The sequence below is a fragment of the Chinchilla lanigera genome, unplaced genomic scaffold, assembly GCF_000276665.1.
Source record: "Chinchilla lanigera isolate Chin_1 unplaced genomic scaffold, ChiLan1.0 scaffold00020, whole genome shotgun sequence".
Lineage (NCBI taxonomy): Eukaryota > Metazoa > Chordata > Mammalia > Rodentia > Chinchillidae > Chinchilla > Chinchilla lanigera.
In genome coordinates this window covers 6,129,152-6,150,445 of record NW_004955421.1, presented here as the reverse complement: position 1 = coordinate 6,150,445, position 21,294 = coordinate 6,129,152, and the positions used below count along the sequence as shown (strand labels likewise).

At 34.7% G+C, this 21,294-nt stretch overlaps 1 protein-coding gene across 3 annotated transcripts in view; it reads left to right on the top strand.

The window, feature by feature from the left end:
- The window catches only part of Grm7 (glutamate receptor, metabotropic 7), an 818,896-nt gene that overhangs the window by 392,112 nt on the left and 405,490 nt on the right, over positions 1–21,294 (top strand). For all 3 annotated transcript variants that reach the window (XR_001233876.1, XM_005383738.2, XM_005383736.2), the window contains exons 3-4: positions 9,595–9,736; positions 18,442–18,596. Coding sequence is in view for 2 of the 3 variants with exons in the window: in XM_005383738.2 (XP_005383795.1) it covers positions 9,595–9,736; positions 18,442–18,596 (297 nt within the window). In the remaining variant the exon portion in view is untranslated. The remainder of the gene's footprint in view (positions 1–9,594; positions 9,737–18,441; positions 18,597–21,294) is intronic.

Here is a 21,294-nt window from a genome sequence, read left to right as displayed (position 1 = left end):
ATCAATGTGTCTTATAAGCAAAAATTATTAATTATTTTATTTTAAAGAGAATAATGAAAAAGAACAATACTAAAATACCAACAACATAGACAAAAACAAAACAAAGCAAAAACAATAAAAATGATACAGGGTTCTGAACAAAGTGATAGGAATTAACAGTGGTTGTTATATTACATACTGTTATCTTCAGTGAGGTTGCTCAGATTACCAGATGTAAGAATACAACACTAATCAAACCATTAAAGAGAATAAAAAAGAAAAACAAAAAAGCACATTAGAAATGATACAGAGTTTCACTAGACAAGATGGTAGGAATTCACTAATGGTTGTTATATTGCATATTGTTATCTTCAAACTAGTTGTTCCGATTACCAGATAGAAGAATGCAAAATTGGTCAAAAACAAGCATTAACTGTTACTCTAAATGATTAGGCATCAGCAGTACAGTTATTTCAGCTATTCATATATATTATATATATATATATATATTTCCTTCTTTTTCTCCTTTCCCTCATTCCAGTTGTTTTAATATTCTAGTAATGATATTCTACTTCTCTTGCTTCTACTATTTGGAACTGTTGTGCCAGAAACGTTCATTCCTTCTTTCTCAGGTATTTCTTTCTTTGCTTATCCTGGCACTTATATCAGTAGGGATTCTTGGATATGTATTCTTTAAATAACAAGTCAATGCCACCACTATTTTATGTGTGTAGTGATTTAGCTTTGCTAATTGAAAGCTCTTTCAAATTGGCTCCTGTGTCCTTTTGACAGGCACCTAGCATTTTCTTTCCTTTTTTTAGTACTCTTCTTCCTTCTTGACAGTGAATGATGACCCAGAGTAAATCTTATGTGAGCCTTATTCTAGTCTTAGCATCCATCACTTTTCCACATAGACATGGTTTATTGTGCTGAAAGATGGTGTTGCAAAAGAAACAAGTGGGCACTGAGTGTATTTGTTCCTATGCATGTTCATTGCCCATAGGCCATCTCAGGGTATTGCTAGGTTGTGTATAAACAGACAAATACACACATAAATGTATGTATATACATACATTATAATACATACACATAAATGTATGCTTAACTACATGTATGTATCACTCTCTCAAAAATTGCAGTTTATATTAACTTTTTTGAGACTAACTTAAGCACTGTAGGTTTCCTTATATCTAACATTACTCCCTTGCTTCTACATAAACTCTTTTTCTGACAGTAAGAGAACTGGGTCCCATTATTTAGTTCATTTACTCAATTTACGTATAGAAAGCAGTTTCAGAAGTTCTACTCTTTATCTCTCTGATGAATAAATTTGCTATCAGAGTACCAATTTATGAATAATTCTTTTTGGTTTTGGCCTTTCACTTCTAGTAAGTAGCCTTTCCGCTTATCTTCTCTCACTTAGCAGAATGCACCTAATATTTATTCACACTCTGACATGAGCCAATAGTTCCTGTTTGTTGTTGTCTTATGGATATTCTATTGTTTGTTTATCTATTAACGATGGAATGATGATTTTTTTCTGTGATTATTTATGAAGTTGCTGTAAGCTTGCATGCATTTGTGTAAACAGAAAGTTGCAATTCACTTAAAAATCTAGGATAGGAACTCTATGATATATCTCTATGTTTACTGAGGAACTTTAAGTGGCAAATTGCTTTCTAAAGCAGCTGTATCATTGTACACTCCTACCAGCAATAAATGAACAGTCTCATCGCTCTTCATCTTGTCCAAAATTGGTGTCTTAGCTGTTTGCTATTATTGTTTCTGTAGTGTTTTCTATTAGTGTTTTTCTATTTTCTATTAGTGTTTTCTGTAGTGTATGCCTCTATGTTCTTAATTAACATTTTTCTAGCGAGAGATATTGAGTGTCATTTCACATACTTTTGTGGCATTTTCATGTCTTTTTATGGTAAAATTGTGTATTCAGACAATATTTTCTTATTTATCTTTTTGTTTTTGTTGGTTGATTGCTGAGTTTATGAGCTATTTTTACATCCTGGAGAAAATCCATGTCAGATACGTGACTTTGTCCAAGTCTCTAGACAGTGTTTTACTCTCTTTGTACTGTCTTTCACAGAGTAAATGTAAATTTTTTTATAATTCAATCCTTTTTTTGTAAGTGGCACTTTTCATAGCATATCTAAACACCTATCAACACATTCAAGGTCATACAGAATTAATATTATATAGAGTAATTCATTGTTTTTTCATATGAATATCCAAATGTTCTAGAGTCTTCTTTTCCTTCAGTTCTGTTTGCACTCTTACCAGTGATCATTTGATACTTTTCTGATTGGTCTGTTTGTGGACCTCTATCTTCCCCTCAATCTAAGTGTTTATCAATTTATCAGCACTATGCTCTTGTTAATACTCTCAATTGGTATTAAGTCTTAAACTTGGGTGGTACAGTTTAGTTATTCTCCAGAACTGTTTTGGTGGTTTACTTCTTTTACCTTTTCATATAAATGTCAAATTAGGCATTAAAATCTGAGAAGACATAGAAAGGTCATTGAAATTTTGACTTAATATTCATGTGTACACAAGACTGTGGGATATTTATTTAGATTTTTAAAAATTCATCCATACTTTGTACTATTCAACATGCAACTTCTGCACAAACTTTGATTCATAAGCACTGTTTCATAAGGAGATTTTGTTAACCATATTGTTTTTCATTTAAAATTTGAACTCTTATTTGCTAATATATAGGAACATGATTGACTTCTGTCTAATTCCTTCACAGTTTGCTCCTTTGTTGTGTTTTATCAGCTTTCTGTCATTTTGATGAAATACCTGGAAACAAGCAATTTAAACAAAGGTTTATTTTGGCTTATGATTTCATAGATTCCAGTCTTTGTCAGCTTGTTCCATTGCTGTGAGCCCCAGTGAGGCAGAACATCATGGCAGAAAGGTACAGTGGAGCAAAGCCACTCATATCATGGCAGTTTGGAATATAAGCAAAAACAAAAAAGCCATAGAAGGAGTCAAGTAAAGTCCCCAAGGTGACAACCTCATAATACTCTCCCTTTGATCAGGCACCACTTCCTATATACACTTTATCTCCTAATAAGGCTGCAAAATTATTCTCATCAATGGACTAACCCCCTGATGAACTTAGACCCCTCATGATCTAACTGCCTTTCAGAAGCCCAACACTGAACACATGAAACTACTGGGGGACATTTGAGGTCTAAATTAGAACACTTGCTTAAGTCAATTATTATGTTTTTCCCCCCTAAGGGGTGATTTCTACATAAACAGTGATGCCATTTGCAAAATTAGACCACTTTTTCACCTTTGCAACATGTATGCCTTTATATTCTTCTTTCTTCATCCCAGCAAGAACTGCTGATACAACGCTAAAGAAGAAGGGAAAACCTTGCTGGTTATGGTCTCTTTCTGTTAAGTACAGTGCTGATTGTGGGCTTTCTGTAGATGCCTATTATGACAGATGTTCTCTTCTCTTCCTACTTAATGGTTTTTATCTTGAATATATATTGAATTTTGTTTAGTGATTTTTCAACCTGTACTGAAATCACATGCTTCCTCTTTAGTCTGACCATGAGAGAATTATAATAATTGATTTCTAAATAATGGGTCAATCTTGTATTCCTTGGATGAAACCCACTCATCTATAATGTATTATGAATTTTTTGTGTTAGTGGATTTGTTTTGTTGCCTTTTTAAAGACTTTTTAAGATAAGTACAGGAGTACAATTACTCTGTATTTTTCTTTTTAAAAAATTTAGCAATTTTAATAGCACTTTCCTGTAAGAAAGCTAAGACAGGAAGATTACCAGTTTAAGCCAAGCCTGAGCAACTTAGATACTTACTGATACACTGTGTTAGCCCACCCCCCCAAAAAAAGCACCCGGTGAGGTTGGCATTTCAGAGTGAAGGCTCTGGGTACAATCCCCAGTTCTTCAATTTTTTTTCAAATTGCTCTGATTTTTAAACAAACCATGTATATTCAGAATATATGAATTTTTTAGAACTTTTAGAATATATGAAGTTTTGAAATGAATTTAAGAAACCACTGGAATATAGTACATGATCTGAATATTAACTTTTTAAAAAATGATTGCTAAATATCATCCTACTTTTACTATTCTTTTGGTAAATTCAAGAAAACAATGCATTTCAAATATTTTTTGTTTTGTTTTGTTTTTGTTTGTTTTTCTTCCAGCACCAGGAATCGAACTCACGACCTTGCACTTGCCAGGCAGGGGCTGTGCCACTGAGCTAAATCCCCAGCCCTGCATTTCAAATATTGATAAACATATTTCACTTGTTTTGGGCTTGATAATTGTCAGTACAATAAAATGGACCCGCTTCTTTAATACTTTTAAATTTTTCTGTGCAAATACTTTTGTCTCTCAAAACTGAAGGGAAATTACTAAGTTCAGATCTTTTGCAGTTTAGTCTAGTTGACATACTGGAGATTTTTTTTTTTTTTCCGGTACCAGGAATCGAACTCACAACCTCATACTTGCCAGGCCGGCGCTGTACTGCTGAGCTAAATCCCCAGCCCCTAGTTGACATACTGTAATACAGTGGATCAACTACTTGAGCAAAGTCATAACCTTTTACATCTCTAAGAATAAAGGAAATTTTTAGCTTCAGATTTGCACGTTTTTCTGCAAGTTAAACGTGTCAGTTTTTTTCTTTTTGCTCCATACCAGGTACAGAAATTATGCAATAAAGAAACCACTTCAGTTAAATTCTTCTCCCTTTCTACCATTAATAAATTAAACTCACATATTTCACATATTAGAGTAAACCTTACCCAGCTTATCAGTTTACCATAATATTATCCCTATGTCTAACACTAACATTTGCTTTTTAACAAATATTATTTGGGAGCCTCTGAGCAAATAAAAGTAATGCAAAGCTGCAAAAGTTTTGATGGGAATAAAAAAGAACACAGTCAAGCTCCTGTTTATGTCTGTCTGCTCCCCCACCAGAGGCAGGTGGCTGGTTCTGCAGCTGCATCTTGGCCAGATCCTCAGGGGCAAAGTCCAGGTACCTGTTGGTAGTGAAACTCTGTTGGAGGTTCTTCGTTTCCTTCTGTTGTTCTGCTCAGTCTTGGGTTTGAGAGTTCCACGCGTAGGTGCCCAGCTTTCTTTTCTTCTCAACACTCTGAGGAACCCATCTTTTCATATACTGGAAGCAGGCCTGGCTCTCTTTCTTCTCAAAGTGGTGTCATTGTATTGTGATGTTCACTGTGCTGATCCTCTATGATGTTTAATGGCATGTGTGAATCCAAGCTCAGTGGCAGCTAAAATACCAGTTGCAGTTCAGACTTGTAGCTCAAGCCATCTAGCAGTCACAAATTCTCAGCCTGTGCTAACCACTGAGTTTATTTCCTATATTTCACTTTTTTTATATTATCCATGTATCATGTTGTTTTTATGTAATACTGACCTCATGAAATGAATTATATTCTCTCCTCTTCTGTTTCCTGAAGGAAGTTATATAAATTATTTGGTAGAATTCATGAGTGAAACCACCATAGCTTCAAACTTTTTTTGAAATTGTTTTCTTAAATTGTGATTTGATCTTTTTAATTTATATGGGACTTTGGAGGCTATCTCTCTTCACTTAGTTTTGATAATTTGTATATTTAAAAGAGGTCCTCCCTTTAATTTACATAGCTTATTTACATAGCTAATTTACATAATTTAATAGGCATAAAGTTATTTGTTTGGCTTTTGATTTTATTTTTTTCTCTGTTTCTCTCTTTTCAAATTCACTAGCTTGATTCATCTTTTCCATGTCTTTTTGTTTTGGGGGTATTTATTCAGCTGTGTTTTGTATTTTTACTTCTAGAATTGAAGCTTACATTGCTGATTTTAGATTTTTCTTATTTTGTAATATAAACATGTGGTTTTATTTTCTTCTAAACACAGCTTTAGCTGTAATAAATAAATTTTGATATGTTACACCCTCATTTTCTCTCAGTTCAAAATATGTATTTATTTATTGAGGGAGGGTTTGGTTTAGTTGTGTTTTCTGTTCTTTATTAAAGGACTTTGCCCCTCCTTTCCTTCCTTCTTTCTTTCCTTCCTTCTTTCCTTTGTAGCTTCTGTGACTTGAAACCAGAGCCTTGAACATGTCATGCAAAACTTCAACCACTGAACTATGCTACCAACCCTCAAGATGTGTTAAATTTGTTTTGATATTTTTTATTTGACCTATGAGCTATTTATAAGTGTGTGGTTTAATTTCCAAATATTTGAATTTCCCTATTATCTTTTTGTTATTGATTTCTTCCTTACTGTTTTATGTTCTGAGAATGTATTTGGTATGATTTTTCATTTCTTAATTTGCTTTTTTCTTTAGTGACCCAAATATCAACTGCACTAATGAATGTTCCATTTGTAGTTAAAAAAAAGTGTATGCTCTTTTTCTGGAGATTGTTCTAGAAATATCAATTAGGTCAAGTTACTTGATCATATCATTAGACATCTATATTTGGAAGAAGGATCAGAGGTGATTTCATGCAGGCTAAAGGTCACTTAAAGACAGCTAACACTTATTAAAAATACAGTGTAATGCAAGGTCCATTTTGTATTACAGTTTATTTTTCTGTGTTTGGGGAAATCTAGTAAATTGCACTCTATTGGGAGTGCTCTAAGCATGAGCGTTTTGACTGCAGGTATCTCCTGAACACACTTGGAGCAAGGCAATCTTCTTGTCCCTACTTCTAAGATCTCTTCCCCTTGAATGATCTTTACAATTTTTCCTACAACTATGCTCTGTCCATTTCACTTACATGAGCCATTCTTAAACTGTATCTTGTGGTGGCTGGGGATTTAGCTCAGCAGCAAAGCGCCTGCCCGGCAAGTGCAAGGTCCTGAGTTCGGTTCCCAGTACAGGAGAAAAACCAAAAAAAAATAAAAATAAAAATAAAATAAACTGTATCTTGCATAATTCTAGATCCAAGAGCAAGATTGGGAAACAAGAAAGCCTGCAAATTGCTTAGTAAATAGTTGTATATTTCCCTACCTTGAAATTTATAATGCTGATTAATATCATAATGAATGCATGCGACTAGAATAAAAATACCTCTATAACTGTCCCTTTTCCTAATATGTGTTGGTAAGAATAAGCACATTACAAGGCTTTTGAGAGGGTTAAATGAAATAACACAAGTAAAACAATTATGGCTTGAGCATATAGTATAGGGTCAAGACTGAGATTAAGGCTGGCAAGTTAATATAGGAGAGAAAATTTCAAGTTCAGGCTGTAGCATGCTTTTAGTCAGATTGATACTGAAAATCATGAACAAAAATCCCATTTAAAAAGGTTTCAGTTTTCCCCTAAAGAAAAAGCCTGCACCAGGAGTGGTGGTGCAGGCCTATAATCACAGCACTTAGGAGGATGAGGCAGGTGGATCACCACAGATCCAAGGCCAGCCTGGACTGCATGGTGAGTTCAAGGTCAGCCTGAACTACCCTGTGAGACCATGTCTCTCAAAAAAAAAAAAAAAAAAAAAAAAAAAAAAGCCTGCAAAAATGGAGCAGAAGAGAAATTGGTAAGTGAAAAAATTAGCATTAAAAAGAAACTGAATACTTCAGATCAGGACAATAGGAAAAATGACTTGAGTACACGTCAGGAATCAGTAAGACACCATACCTTAAGATTTTGCTTTGAGAAGAGAGCTCCAGGGCACCTTGCTATAGAAAGGCCATGTAGGGAATTGGTTCCCTGGGATTCATTTCACAGTGCTAAATCATCTATGTACTTAGAAGCCCCTGCAACAGCAGTTCAAGGGGAGCCTGGCTGTTGCTTGAGCTGGTAGCAAACCTTGGTGTCTTCTATGTGGTGCTAGTTTTATAGGCATGTACAATGTAAGAGTTGTGGGTTCAGGAGGTTTCCACACAGATTTCAGAAAAAAGGCCTCCAGGCATTGTGCCCCTGAGAGGATAGAGTGTGAAGCTATGAAAGTGAAGCCAAAGTGCAGTGGAGACCCAAGACAGTTGGAGCGTCTGGGGTTGGAATCTCTGAGGAAAGCCACAACTAATGAGCAAACGAGCCCAAAAGAGAAACCATGAGGGCCACAAACACCAGCTGTGCCTTAGGGCAAAGCAACCCAAACCTGTTAAAGTTTGTATCTTGCCACATCTTGCCCTAGATGCAGGACTTGGAACTACCGATATAAAGTCGCTCTGCTGGGTTTCAGTCTTGCTTTGGTCCCATTGCTTTCTTCCCCATTCCTTCCTTTTGGAATAGGAGTATTGATCTCCTGCCATTGTAAATCACCAGCATTTAACTTCTTTCTGATTTCACAGGGGCTCACAACTATGAGCATGCTCTGAATCTCAGAAGAGACTTTAGGCTTGGACTTTTCAGCAATGCCGAAACAGTTAAGATTTTGGCAACTCTTAACAATGAACTGCACACATTTTGGATGAAGAGATGCACGCGAGCCTTTTGGGGGCCATAGGTGGAATGTTATAGTTTATATAGAGAAGCCCTGCAAGGTGCTTTTGGAAAGTGATTTGATTATGGTGCTGAATAACTAGCTTGCTGCTAGAAAGTGGGGCCTAGTAAGAAGAAATGAGTCACTGGGGATGTAACTTGGATGGGTATATCTCCTTTCTCAGCTCCTCCTTTTACTCTCTGCTTTCTATCTGGCATGCCATGAACATTTGTCTACTGCCACGCCCCTCTCCCATGCCATCCTGCCTTGGAGCCAGCTGAATTTGGATTGAAATGTGGACAAAATGTGCTTCTTTAAGTTGTGGATGCTGGGCAATATGAAAGTGACTAAGACATGTGGTTTATTAAAGCTGATGATCTTGTTGTTCTTGTCTATAATTTTTCATTTTATTTCAAAATTGACATTAGTATGAAGGGGAAAAAATTACATGAGAATCCAAATAAGATAAAATTGAAACAGGTAAACATGAGTTTTATCTGTGCTGCTTTCATTTCAGCATAGCATACAGTGTACTTATTCATTTGAAATACCTCGTTTCTCTCATTGCTGAAACAAAATACCCAATGCCCAAAATTAAGGAAGGAAAGACTTATTTTCCTCACAGTTTGTAGAGGTTTCAGTGCATATTCAGAGGGCTCCAGAGCAGTGTGGTGTGGCAGAGGGACAAGAGTTCATGGCAGTGGAAGACAGCAAAAGCAACAAGAGCACAAGAGGGAGAACAAGCCTCTTTTCCTTCCTTATATTGTATGGCAGCTACCTGCCCTCGTGTGGGTCCTTTACACCTAGGATATAGAACTCCAGAGTTATTTTGTTAAGCTTCTACACTTCTCAGATTGATACAACATATCAACCATTACAGCATGATCATACACTTATAAGTGCTTTGAAGGAGAATGAGGTTGTAATGTTCTCTGAAAAGTTCATGAAGTATTATTATCAGTAGGTTAGGACTCACCACGGTGTGTTATGCTTTCCTGACCCAGATACATGATCGAGGAAGTGTGGCATATTCAGAATTCAAAATTCCCTCCTCCCCACCTACCTTGCCTGGTTCCTTTGACATTTCTTTGGGAATTTTATTGACTCTCTGCTTTTTTTGCATAAACAAGTGGGCTTTATTCACCCTCTGCTTTCTTTTTCTTAAACAGGTGGGCTCTGCATTGCTCAGTCTGTGAGAATACCCCAAGAGCGCAAAGACAGGACCACTGACTTTGACAGAATTATTAAGCAGCTCTTGGACACCCCGAACTCCCGGGCCGTCGTGATTTTTGCTAACGATGAGGATATAAAGTAAGGATCATTGATGAAATTTGTTTGTATGCATGTTGCATATTTGAGAGACAGATCAAGAAGCTGACAAATAAAGGGAAAATATAGCATAGGATGAAAGCTATAATCATACATGGGCAATGTCTACATCCACGTTCTCTCCCAACATAGGTGGTTACAGTTAAACCCAGAAATAGCAGCATACTGAGGTCATGTATTTTCTTTCTCTTAGAAAATAAATCTATTCAACTACTGGCAAAATAAAAGTAAGTGAGAGGCAATTTTAAAGGCTAGTTTCATTTTTAAAAATATATCTAAATACAGCAGACTTTTGTCAATGATTCTTGTTACTCTAAAAGGAAAATATTCTCATTCTGGCTTTACTACCAGTGCTTTATATGCAGTATGTCCAAATCTTAACATAACTCTACATTCTTCAATCCACTTTTTCCTTTTTCATTCCTTACCTGGTTCTTGCTTGAATTCAAAAATCTGTTTGTAATCTGATTTGCCCTTTTTTCCTAGTTTCTTGCATTTTTAGCCAAGCCAAGTACAGTCTACCTTTAAAAGGTTTCTAGAACAAAACGGTCCCCTACTTCCTTTGCTAACCACTACCAATCAGATCAAAAAGCTTTATTTTTGTCTGTTTAGAGCAAATAACTGTTATACAGACTAGATTAAAGTGTAAAAATCCTTTAAAATTACCCTTTCTAGATGAAGTGGCTCCTTACTATTCTCTACATTCTGTATTTGTAGTTATTCTCTCTCTCTCTTTCTCTCTCTCTCTTTCTTTCTCTCTCTCTCTTTTTCTCTCTCTTTCTCTCTCAATATATATGTATTATACCATCTATATGTATACATCTATGTGTCTAGATACAGATATCATTAGATATACCTATCTAGTTCTATACCTAGATAGACATATCACCTGTTGCTTGTCTATTTTTTTTTTTTTTTTGTTTTCAGTATTGAGGTTGGAACACTGGGGCATTCTAGAACTGTGCTACATCTCCAGAGCTTTTCATTTTATTTTTTCAGACAGTCTCACTTAGTTGCCCAGCCTTGGCCTTAAACTTGCAATCTTCCTGCCTCAGTCTCTTGAGTAGCTGGGATCAGATACAGTACCATACTTGGAACTTCTTTTTCTTTACTTAGTATTTTATCAGAGGACACTGAGTATCACTACCTTTAGATCTACTCAGTCTTTTTAACAGGCATGCAGAATTTCATTTTACATATGTACTGTAATTTATTTAACTGTCCCCTAGCTGTTAACATTTAAGTTATAGGCTGGGGATTTAGCTCAGCGGCAAAAGCGCCTGCCTGGCATGCGCAAGGTCATGAGTTCGGTTCCCGGTACGGGAGAAAAACCAAAAAAAAAAAAAAAAAAAAAAAAAAAAACACTTAAGTTATAGACTTCTGCAATTATAAATGATGCTACAATAAATTTCCTATCCCACAAATCTCTATGCATTATATAAATACAAAAATATACAATCTGAATGTATATTGTGTATTATACAATATGTAAATATATGGTATTAATGGAATGCAAATGTGTAATATATAATTGCATTATTTTGTTTATTTTATTGGCATTTATAAGATAAATTCCTAGAAAATAAAGTGCTAAGATAAACTTGTGTCATTTTTCTAAAAAATGTGAATACTGTCCCAGAGAGAAAGAGCAATTTACACTTCACTGCCATGAAAGAGCTGCGTTTTCAATCTGTCTGCATCATACTTCAAAATCATATATCATTGGATTTGAAGATGTATATCTCTTACCGAGTAAAATTGAAGTGAACAGACCATTTTATTTCTTACTTGGGTTTTCGGGGACTTTTTGCTGTCATTGTCATCAGCCTCCCGCTCTTGTGTGTCTTCTTGTTCCTTATATTCTGCACATTACCCTGAGTCCATCCATCTTGCCAGTTTAAGGCTCTGATCACAAGTGGGGGTGGCAGGACTGATGAATGGAGAAGTATTGAACTCGTACCTGAAATTAGTTTGCTACTTGGATGAGCACTGTCTTACACTGGAAAAATTCCTTGCAGTGATTGCCAGCTTCTTCGGGTGTCATTTCTCCCATCAGTAAAATGAAAATACTGTTATGCTATCTTTAGGGATAGCCTGCCTTGTCTCATCTTTCTAGTATGATTTCTTTCTGAGTGCCCTCAATTTTTTGTACCACAAGCAGAAGGGCTGTTTGTACCGTATCTCCCCTCTCCCAGGTCTTCATACCTGCTTTCTCCTAATGTGGAATGTTTTTGTCCCCACTTCATCATCCCAGAGGTAGAACCAGGTAATGAAGTAGGGAAGGAAAATCTCTAGTGTCATCTTTGTCAGAGATTTCGCTGAACAGCACAGCTTTGGGAAATTAATTTTTCATGATAGTTCAATCTCTTAGTTTATATCAGTGGTGTAATTTTGTATTGTAGGATAGCTAATTAGTGTCAGTATTCTCCATTAGTCTGTCGGCATCATTAGGAAAGAGATGATGCCTCATTTGACTTATTGTGTATCCTTAATATTCATCCTTGGTCAAAATAGATTCTCAACAAATGACATTGAATGGAGGAAAGAAATGCCTGACCTAACGCTCTGGGCTTAATGACTTCTGTGAAGCTTTTCTTTCGAACTTCATGATTTAAAATTTGGTCCCACTTTATACCTGACTTAATTTACAATCACCCAACTTTCCATCCAAAGTCCATGACTCTAGTCTTTCAGCACACTCCAACTGCTCCGCTAGTGTGGCCTGCATTTGTGGTGTCTTGTCCTTCTCTGTTGAAGTGGAGTCTATTCTTCAAGGTCTATTTCACCCTTCTCTGACATGGTTTCTGATCACCCCTAAATATACATTATTTCCTCTTTAGAAAATGATTATTTTGTTCCAAATAAGATATATTTTTCTTCACTTTCTGCTTTATTCAACTGTGTTTTCATACTGTTACTCTCATCTTTGTGTTCCAATTTTCAATGCCATTATATCCTTTTTAATCATCATATCAAATTCTTCTAATACCTGTTTTACACATTTGCTAAATATAGAATACACTGCTAGTATATCCCTTCATGTTTATTTTTAAAGTACATTTAGCATGGAAAAGACATACTAGAGATAGTTCTGGTTACTAATTGGTTGTGATACTTTTAACTTACATATAATGTCTAGTTTAATTTTGCATGTAGAGTGTATGTTATAACAATAACACTCATGTGTTGGCATGTGTGTTAAATACTATTATATTTTGTGATTCATAGCAGTAGTAGCAATAAATACTGTGTGAGCAATGAAAGTCAAGTGAACAGGTGCTTCTTCCAAACATGATCTCCAAAATAAAGAGGTCTGAAGGGTAAACATAGCCCTAATGTTAATTCTCTTTTCACAAGATTTAAAATGCAGATGGGAAAATTTGAGATTTCTTTGAATATTAACTTCAAGTACTATGTCAAAAATAGCAGTGAGAAAACATCAATATGTAGATATTGAAACTAAACTAAGTGCTGTCAATCATAAGTATTGCTAATTTGGATTTCAGAAAAGAACAAAATATTTTTTTCTGAAATACTATTTTCAGTACACATAACACATGCCCATTGTAAACCCATTGGAAAATGAGGAGAGGTATTTTTTGTGGTTGTACTTATTTCTTAATAAAAGAATCTCTAAAATTTTAATTTATTACCAATTACTTAGAAAAATAAAAAATTACAATAAACTGAAACAACAAATTTTAAGTTACTTCCTAGATATCCTGCAAATGCAACCCTCAGAAATAATTACTAAGTGGCACAGCACCTGCCTTGCAAGCACAAGGTAGTGAGTTAGATTTCTGGTACCAAAAAAAAAAAAAAAATCACTAATAAAATTTTGGTTTAACATTTATAATAATTTTTATAAGTAGCATAAAATCACACTGAATTTTAAGTGTAACTTTGGAATTCATATTATAATCACTTTTCATTCCCTTGATATGTTAAATGACTTTATCATATTACTTTAATAAACCAAAACTTTCTCATAGTGCACTAACTTAAGCATGTGTTTCTGTTTATGTCCGCTTCGTCTTTCCCTCTTCCACTGGAATCTCCCTACATTTTCCTGCTCTCCCAATCTCATCAGTGCTTCTCAATTTTGTTAATAACAACTTCTTTAATATCTCCTGTTTGCTATGGTATAATATAATCTCATTTTTTAACTATGTATACAGAAATACAGCTACCAACAATTATTGAGCAGTTGTCAATTGTAAGAATTTTTTGAAAAATTTTATTTGAATTCTCTTTTTTAATAACACTTTGTAAAGATCAAACTAAATATATTTTTATTGTTCTCTTATTCACCCTTGAGTATGCTGTCATTTATTTAACTTTTTTCTTATTGCTCTAGATTAAGATTTCCAGTAATTAATAAACAGCTTTGATAGTTTTCTTTGAGTAAATTAGAAGTCATTTCTATCTGTAAGTCAAGAGCATAAATATTTTGTTGTTTTATTTTTATGAAAATCAATACAAATGTTAAAAAATTATAATTAATATTTTTCTATGCAACACATTAGCTTCCTGTATCATCCCTCCATATTCTATCTTTAAAGTACAGTTAGGAAAAACTTTTAGCCATATTGTCCATCAGACAAAGGACTTCTATCTAGAACATATAAAGAATTTTAAAATTCCAACCCCTCAAATTTAAAGGCCCAATCCAAAACTGGGCATCTGAGATGAATACATACTTCTCAGATGAATACAAATGGCAAAAAATATATGAAAAAATGCTCAACATCATTGAATATCATCTCTTGGTCATCCAGGAGATGCAAATTAAAATAACACTGAGACTGCATCTCACTCCAGAAAGAATGGCTACCATCAAGAAATCAACCAATAACAAATGCTGGAGGGGCTGTGGGGAAAAAGAACTCTTCTTCGCTGTTGGTGGGAGTGTAGACTGGTGCAACCACTGTGGAAATCAGTATGGAGATTTCTCAAAAAGCTAGGATTAGAAGTCCCATTCAAGCCAGCTGCTCCCTCTGGGTATCTTCCCAGAAGAATTAAAAACATCATACCACAGTGATATATGTGCACTAATGTTTGTCACAGCCCAATTTGTAATAGTTAAATCCTGGAAACAACCCAAATGCCCAACAACTGAAGAATGGATAAAAAGATATAGTATTTTTATACAATGGAGTACTACTCAGCCATAAAGAAAGATAAATTTGAGACTTTTATAGGTAAATGGATGTGACTGAGACCATGCGCATTTGTGAAATAAATCAGACTCACATATGTAAATATAGTATTGTCTCCCTGGTATGAGAAACTGAAAGAGTTAATAAGGTCTAAAATGTACAATAGATATTGTGAAATGGAAGAAATTGTTGAAAAGGAAAAAGGAACTATGATGGGGGAAAGAAGAAAGGAAGAAGAGAAAAAGAGAGAAAAAATGCAAGTTAGTTGTACTATTAGTGTCTCTTAGTTCACAGAAAAGGAAGGTTTGCACTTGTATCGATTGGAGAATTTTTTGTGCCCATATCTTCTACTTTGAGTTACTACTTTAAGGATAATAATATGCAATGTACTAACTATTTTTATTCTCCTATCATCTTATGAAATTTGTTTAACCTTGTTTCCATAAAATAAAAAGTAAATCAATAAAATAAATTTTAAAAATAATGAGTGCATCATTATTTAAACTACTTAAACTTTGTTCCTGGTCTTATTTGTGAAATATGTAGACATTACAATTTTAAAATTATTAATTTTAAATCTTTCCTATTCTTTTGTTAGGTAGAATTTACATAAGACAGACCTCTACTATTCTCTCAACTTCCTATTACCAGATTTTTATATCATAAAAATCATGTTTATATTAGCGCAGTTATATAGACATCATGTACTACCACATCAAGGTTTTGGGTTTTTGTGTATTGTGTTTGATTTTTGGAAATAGTTTTGTTTTCTCCTGAAGTTTTTACTTGTATAATTATCTGAATTATTTATTCTATTGATGACAGAGGTCTATCACTTTTTCTCGTATGTTCACATATAAAATTATCTGAAATTACTTTTTTTTGTTTACATCCTTCCTGCAATCTCCATCACACCCTTTTAATTTGCAGCAGTTAGTGTCATATTAAGAATAGTCACAGTTCTTTTTTCTTGGATTATAGGTGCTTTTTCAAGATTATTCTTGGTAGGTTTTCCATATTCCTAGAGAACATACTCTAATAACATTTTTAAAATAATAGAATTTGGGGGCTGGGGATTTAGCTCAGTGGCAAAGCGCCTGCCTGGCAAGCGCAAGGTCGTGAGTTCGGTTCCCGGTACTGGAGAAAAACAAAACAAAAAATAAGGGGCTGGGGATTTAGCTCAGCGGCAAAAGCGCCTGCCTGGCAAGCACAAGGTCATGAGTTCGGTTCCCGGTACTGGAGAAAAACCAAAAAAATAAATAAATAAATAAATAAATAAAATAATAGGATTTTTATATATTTAATGGTAAAATTTTTTTGTTTATACTCCACACTTATTTCAAATGTTAAGGTATTATCTAATATTCATTATTAAATACATCACACCTGGCACATAAATGATACAGGGAAAATAGTGGTGGTGACCAATAATTTGCGAGAAGTATGACATTCTACTGTAGCATGGAAAAAATCTACAAGACCAACTAGACAAATATGTGAATTCTCTGCATTGAGATTCTTCATGGGTTAAATAATAATATTTTAGATTTTAAAATCATTTTTCCTCAGAATTTTGCAGTTATTGCATCATTGTCATTCTTCATCTGTGTATTAATTTTATGCTTTTGAGAGAATGATCTTTTCTTTTATACTTCTTTGTATATGTCCTATTTTCACTTAAATAGCCATTATAATATCCTCATTATTTATGAAGATCTTATATTTTGTAACATGATTTATTTCCACTCCCATCGTTACACTAGCAGAGTTTTTAGGTTTAAAAATTCAGACTTTCAATTGTTTGGATTTTTCTTCATTAATATATTATTTGAGAAATTGTTATTTTCTCTGTATATTTGTGTTGAAATTATTAGTTGGCTTTCCTATGTTCAGTCTTTAGCACTTTTGTTTACTTTATACCTTTTGGCTGTTTTGGCTTCTGGATAATTTCCTTTCTGTTTCCTTAAATGCAACTGTAATTTCATGTTTTTAATAAGAACTCTTGCATCCTACTTTTTCATGTATCTTATTCCAGTTTACACAAAAGATAATTTGTAATTAAATGTATTTGTTGCTTTTTTTATATATATATATAATTTCTTCCCCACCCACACCAGTTCCCTTTTTCATATTAATTTTTCCATTTGTACTAGAGAGTTTCTATAATTTTAAATAACTTTTGGGAGCTCACAATCGAGTAAGGTGATGAACCATATACAAGGGTAGCACTTATCCACTGGAGATCTCAGTGAGCTGGTCACTCATTAAATTTCCCATGCATTTGAAAGATCTATGTCAATACCTAGGGTCTTTTTTCCTGGGATGGTTCAGAACTTTCCAGAAATAGTTTTCTTCATAAGGCAGTGTAACACTTGTTTGTAGCATTCTGTAAGCAGAAGATTAATAATCCTGGACAGTATCAGGACTGTTATTTATCTACTATACTAACTTTTAATCATTCTGATATGTAATCATTCCTTCAAATCTCTATCCCCAAGTTTAACACAACAATATCTCATCTACTTTTTTGTTTGGTTGTTCACAATATCAGAACAATTATTTCTTACAATTTTATTGGAGAATTACCATTCCATTTCCTGCCTGGAAGGAGAAAGATAATGGGTTTTGTCATCTTCTATATAATCTTTCAATCAACTTTCCTATATTTAGCTCTGTACCTCTTTAATATTTGGAAACTTCAAATCCATAGCAGCAAAGAAACCATTTTTTCAGTGATATTACCAATTAAAAGAACCTTAGTCTTAGATTTTTGTGATTTGAAAATGCAGTTACATTTCATCTTTCTCCTCTTCTTCTAAAAATACTATGACAATAGCGTTCCATTAATAACTAGTTTTCCTTATTCTTTCATTTGTTCCCTTTGTTATTATTATTTATAAACTTTCCTCATCAATAAATATATATTGTATATATTCCCAGTTTTAAATGGAATTCTGTTTATTTTTAAAAATACTGTAAGAACTTTGATTTATACTGACATATGGCATTTCAGAAATGATACTTATCCCCAGCTGTGAATGACTGTGCACATTTCACTAGCTTCAAGCCAAAACTCACAAAACAAAATAAAATAAATACTTCAGCCAATATGAGAAGTGAATTTTGTTTACTTTTTTAATTTTTGAACTTTTATTTATAAATTCATTTATTTATAAATTAATTTCATAAACTACTAAACACAACAACAAAGAGAAGTGAATTTAGTATCTAATATATGTGAATATGTACGTCTTTTATTGAACATTTTTATTTCTCATTTTATTAAGTTTAATGTTCTTTACAAATACACAAGATGCTTTACCTTTTTATTGAGTTTACAAAATCCCTTTATACATTAAGGATATAAATCCTTAGGTTTACTTTTTTATAGCTGATTATTTCTTATTGAGAAGAACTAGATGATTTATTTATTGAGAACCAGCTTGCTTGCTTTCTCCGCGATTTCAAATAAGCTTTTGTACAGCTTCTGTTCTTTATCGTGAATAACCTTTCACGTTCTTTTCACAGGCAGATCCTTGCAGCAGCCAAAAGAGCCGACCAAGTGGGCCATTTCCTTTGGGTGGGATCTGACAGCTGGGGATCCAAAATAAATCCCCTGCATCAGCATGAAGATGTTGCAGAGGGAGCCATCACCATCCAGCCCAAGCGAGCAACCGTGGAAGGTATATGCTTTATCCACAGTAGGATTTGCTAAGAGACATGCTGCACTGGGTAGCCAAAGAATATGTTTCTTGAGGGTTTGGTGTTTTTACATAATTTATGCAGGGTAGTTTCAAACTTGTAACCGTAAAATACAAATGAAAGCTGTATACCTGGTCTGTTCTTTCAATTGATATTCATCTTTTGAAGAGATCATGCTACAGCCTTCTCAAAATAATATCAGAATTAGCATACATTCTTTATTCATGCCACAGGAGCTTTCTGAGACAAGAGCATTACCATTAATAAGAAGTGCAATAATAACATGTGGAAGTGTGTTAAGCGTGCTGCATTTTGGAAAAAGTATTTTCCTTTGCAGCTTACCCTTTGCTTTGTCAGCAGGATAACTCATGAATTCTTTCTCCTCTTAGTTACTTTCTCAGATCTCTTTTGTTTTCACTCTTTTTCTCTTGCTCTTTCTGCCTTGTTCTTTTTTTTTTACTAGACAGTACATTTTGTTTGCTTTTACTGTAGCAGTGCTGGGGATTTAAACCAGGGCCTTGTGCATGCTAAGTAAGTACTCTACAAATGAGCTACACCCCAAACCCATTACTGCAAAAACTTTTTGAGATAATCACTAACAGAGTGTTAGTGGCACCCCATTGATCTGGCAGAACCTGTGGATTACAGTTTAAGTTTTCTTTCTTTTCAAAAGAACAAGTTATTTCTAAGGGAAGATACCATACAAAGAAAAAAGAAATCTTTGTGTTCCCTTTCTGGTGGACCATGTCTGCAAAGATTCCCTAAATCACGTTTTGCAATTAAATTGAACCCTTCAAATATTTGCATTTCTTTCTATTCTCTTTTTACCCCAGTCAATTAATTATTCTCTTCAGAACGCTGCATGTAATATATAGCCTTTCATAAACAAATAAGTTGTGGTTCTGTCACTATTCTCTTTCTATGATATTTGGAAGAGAAAAAGATTCCATGGTCACCCAGGTTTTGATTTGGAGGCTTTAGATTAATTTCATTCCCTCTGCATGTCCAGAGAAGATTGCCCATCTTGCATAGACCAATATTCCTGCAGATGGATTGGATAGAGATAACATCTTAACCACCTCTACTCCTTTTCATTAAAACGTGTGTATGTACTGTGTGCATTACTCTCTGCTAAGGGGCAAGAAAATGGAAGGCGGGGCTGGGGATTTAGCTCAGCGGCAAAGCGCCTGCCTGGCAAGCACAAGGTCGTGAGTTCGGTTCCCGGTACCGGAAAAAAACAAAAGAAAAACAAAAAACAAAACAAACAAACAAACAAAAAGAAGAAAATGGAAGGCAGAGACACAAAATGCTCAGCCCAAAGCTCACAGAGCTGAGTGAAGATATCAGGAAATAGCCTGTCGCTGTAGGACATGAAAACTCTGCAAGTGCAGAGTGGAATAGGATAGGCACACAGGGGATGCCGCGGAAGTTTCCCCAGACAGGTGGTGATGTGGTGGGAAAGTCTTCTTCGGGAAGAGGAATCACAAATTGATGACAGGAAGTTCATCAGACTGAGGATAAAGACCCCTGGAACAGGGGGAAAGAGGAGCAAAAGGGTAAAAACAATGAGGGAACTGCAAAGAATTCATTCTGAAGCCCAGCTCTATACCCTGGCAATCTTGAAATTATTGTAGTTCCTTAAGTTTTCTTTTTTCAAGACATTAGGGTGATCCTCCCTCCCCTAGAGTACTGGTAACTACACCACTGTTTGGGTGGTTGACTCCTCTTTATCTTTTGGATCTCAGCTTATGTATTAATTTTGCTTGGAAGCTGCCTGTGGCCTTCACTTACCATCCAAGTCTCAGTAGCCCTGGATCATTTCCCCAGCATCCCACATATCCCCTACCACTGTAATTACTTCTCTATCTGTCTGTATTAGGAAATATATCCATTATGCAACATTATAACCCTAGCACTTAGATCTTTACCTAGAAAATACAAATATTCATAGAAACCTTTTAGGTAGTTTTGTGTTTGGCAGGATGGAGGAATAGCAATCCAAATAAGAAAGGACCTGGCATAATGTATAGCTGAAATGTGGGTCAGAGTTGCATGTGAAGTGTACTGAGAACTGCACCAAGAAGTTTATGCTTTCTCTGAATGTCTGGAGAACATCTGAGCATATAAATAAGTGGTCAGGAGTTAGAAGGGCAAGCGTTCTGTAAGAATCGAGGCAAAGCTACAAATTAGAGGGTCTCAGCTGAGATCCTTTCCTTTCAAGTATGGATCCTTTATATTCCACATGAATGTGATGCACACAGTCGTGGTAACAAACCCCATGGTTGTGACATTTTAGAAATGTTTTAGAAGTGCTTGGAAGGAAATAATATCAGATGTATATATGAGGTTACACAGATTTACAGCACTAGGCAAAAATAGTATCATGAACTGGTCAACAAAAAATAAAATTGAAAATCACCCCAGATAATGAAATAGAGAGAAGAATTGTTATTGCTAAAAGTGATATTGGGGGCTGGGGATTTAGCTCAGTGGCAAAGCGCCTGCCTGGCAAGCGCAAGGTCATGAGTTCGGTTCCCGGTACCGGAGAAAAACCAAAAAAAAACAAAAAAACAAAGAAACCAGGTGTTTTGTAAGGATAAAATTATTAGCCTGAAAAGAACGTCAAAACATTTCAAAATATACACAAAACAATGAAAGAGAATGACAAAATGCACCATT